We start from the raw sequence: 558 nt of genomic DNA, 5'->3' as shown, positions 1-558 counted from the left end.
ACAAAAAAAAAACCTCTTTACTGAAACGAAACCTCTTCAACACTTTTGACCTAATTGTGTTGCTGGTGCCGTAAAACCCTACTTACTAATATTTAAAAGTTTTGGCTCATCTTTGATCTTTTTGTGCTGCAAGTGCCGTAAAAGTCTCTCATACTAAGCTCTGTATGCTTCCCGAAAAGTTGAGATTGGTTCAAATGTTTTAGAATGCTGTAAGGTCTGCTGGGATAATGATAGGCCTATAGATTCCAAAGCACATAAAGCTTTCTGTTGAGTGGGACTTTGCGCTAGACAAATGCTGTTGTTATTGAAACAAAAGAAAACAAAAATGTCAACTGGTCGCTCTGTGTCCCCATCCCCAGACTACATCGCACAGCACGGCCGCATGCCCGAGGCGGACGCCCGCAGGAAGTTCTGGCAGATCCTGTCAGCTGTGGAGTACTGCCACGACCGGAGGATCGTACACAGGGACCTCAAGGCAGAGAACCTGCTCATGGACGCCAACATGAACATCAAGATTGCTGGTCAGTTGGGGGAGGGGGGAGAGAAAGAGGGAGTGGG

The 558-nt window shown here is 46.4% G+C and overlaps 1 protein-coding gene across 1 annotated transcript in view; it reads left to right on the top strand.

Moving 5' to 3' along the window:
• Positions 1–359: 359 nt before the first annotated feature.
• Positions 360–558, top strand: part of LOC101862306 (maternal protein pumilio) — a gene marked incomplete at its 5' end in the record, with an annotated part of 11,602 nt that continues 11,403 nt past the window's right edge. Inside the window, 1 exon segment of the mRNA XM_035972636.1 lies at positions 360–521. Within this exon segment, the coding sequence (XP_035828529.1) occupies positions 360–521 (162 nt within the window).

This window comes from Aplysia californica, unplaced genomic scaffold (assembly GCF_000002075.1).
Source record: "Aplysia californica isolate F4 #8 unplaced genomic scaffold, AplCal3.0 scaffold00774, whole genome shotgun sequence".
Taxonomy (NCBI): Eukaryota; Metazoa; Mollusca; class Gastropoda; order Aplysiida; family Aplysiidae; genus Aplysia; species Aplysia californica.
The sequence above is the reverse complement of the archived record's forward strand: the minus strand, read 5'-3'. Positions and strand labels throughout refer to the sequence as shown.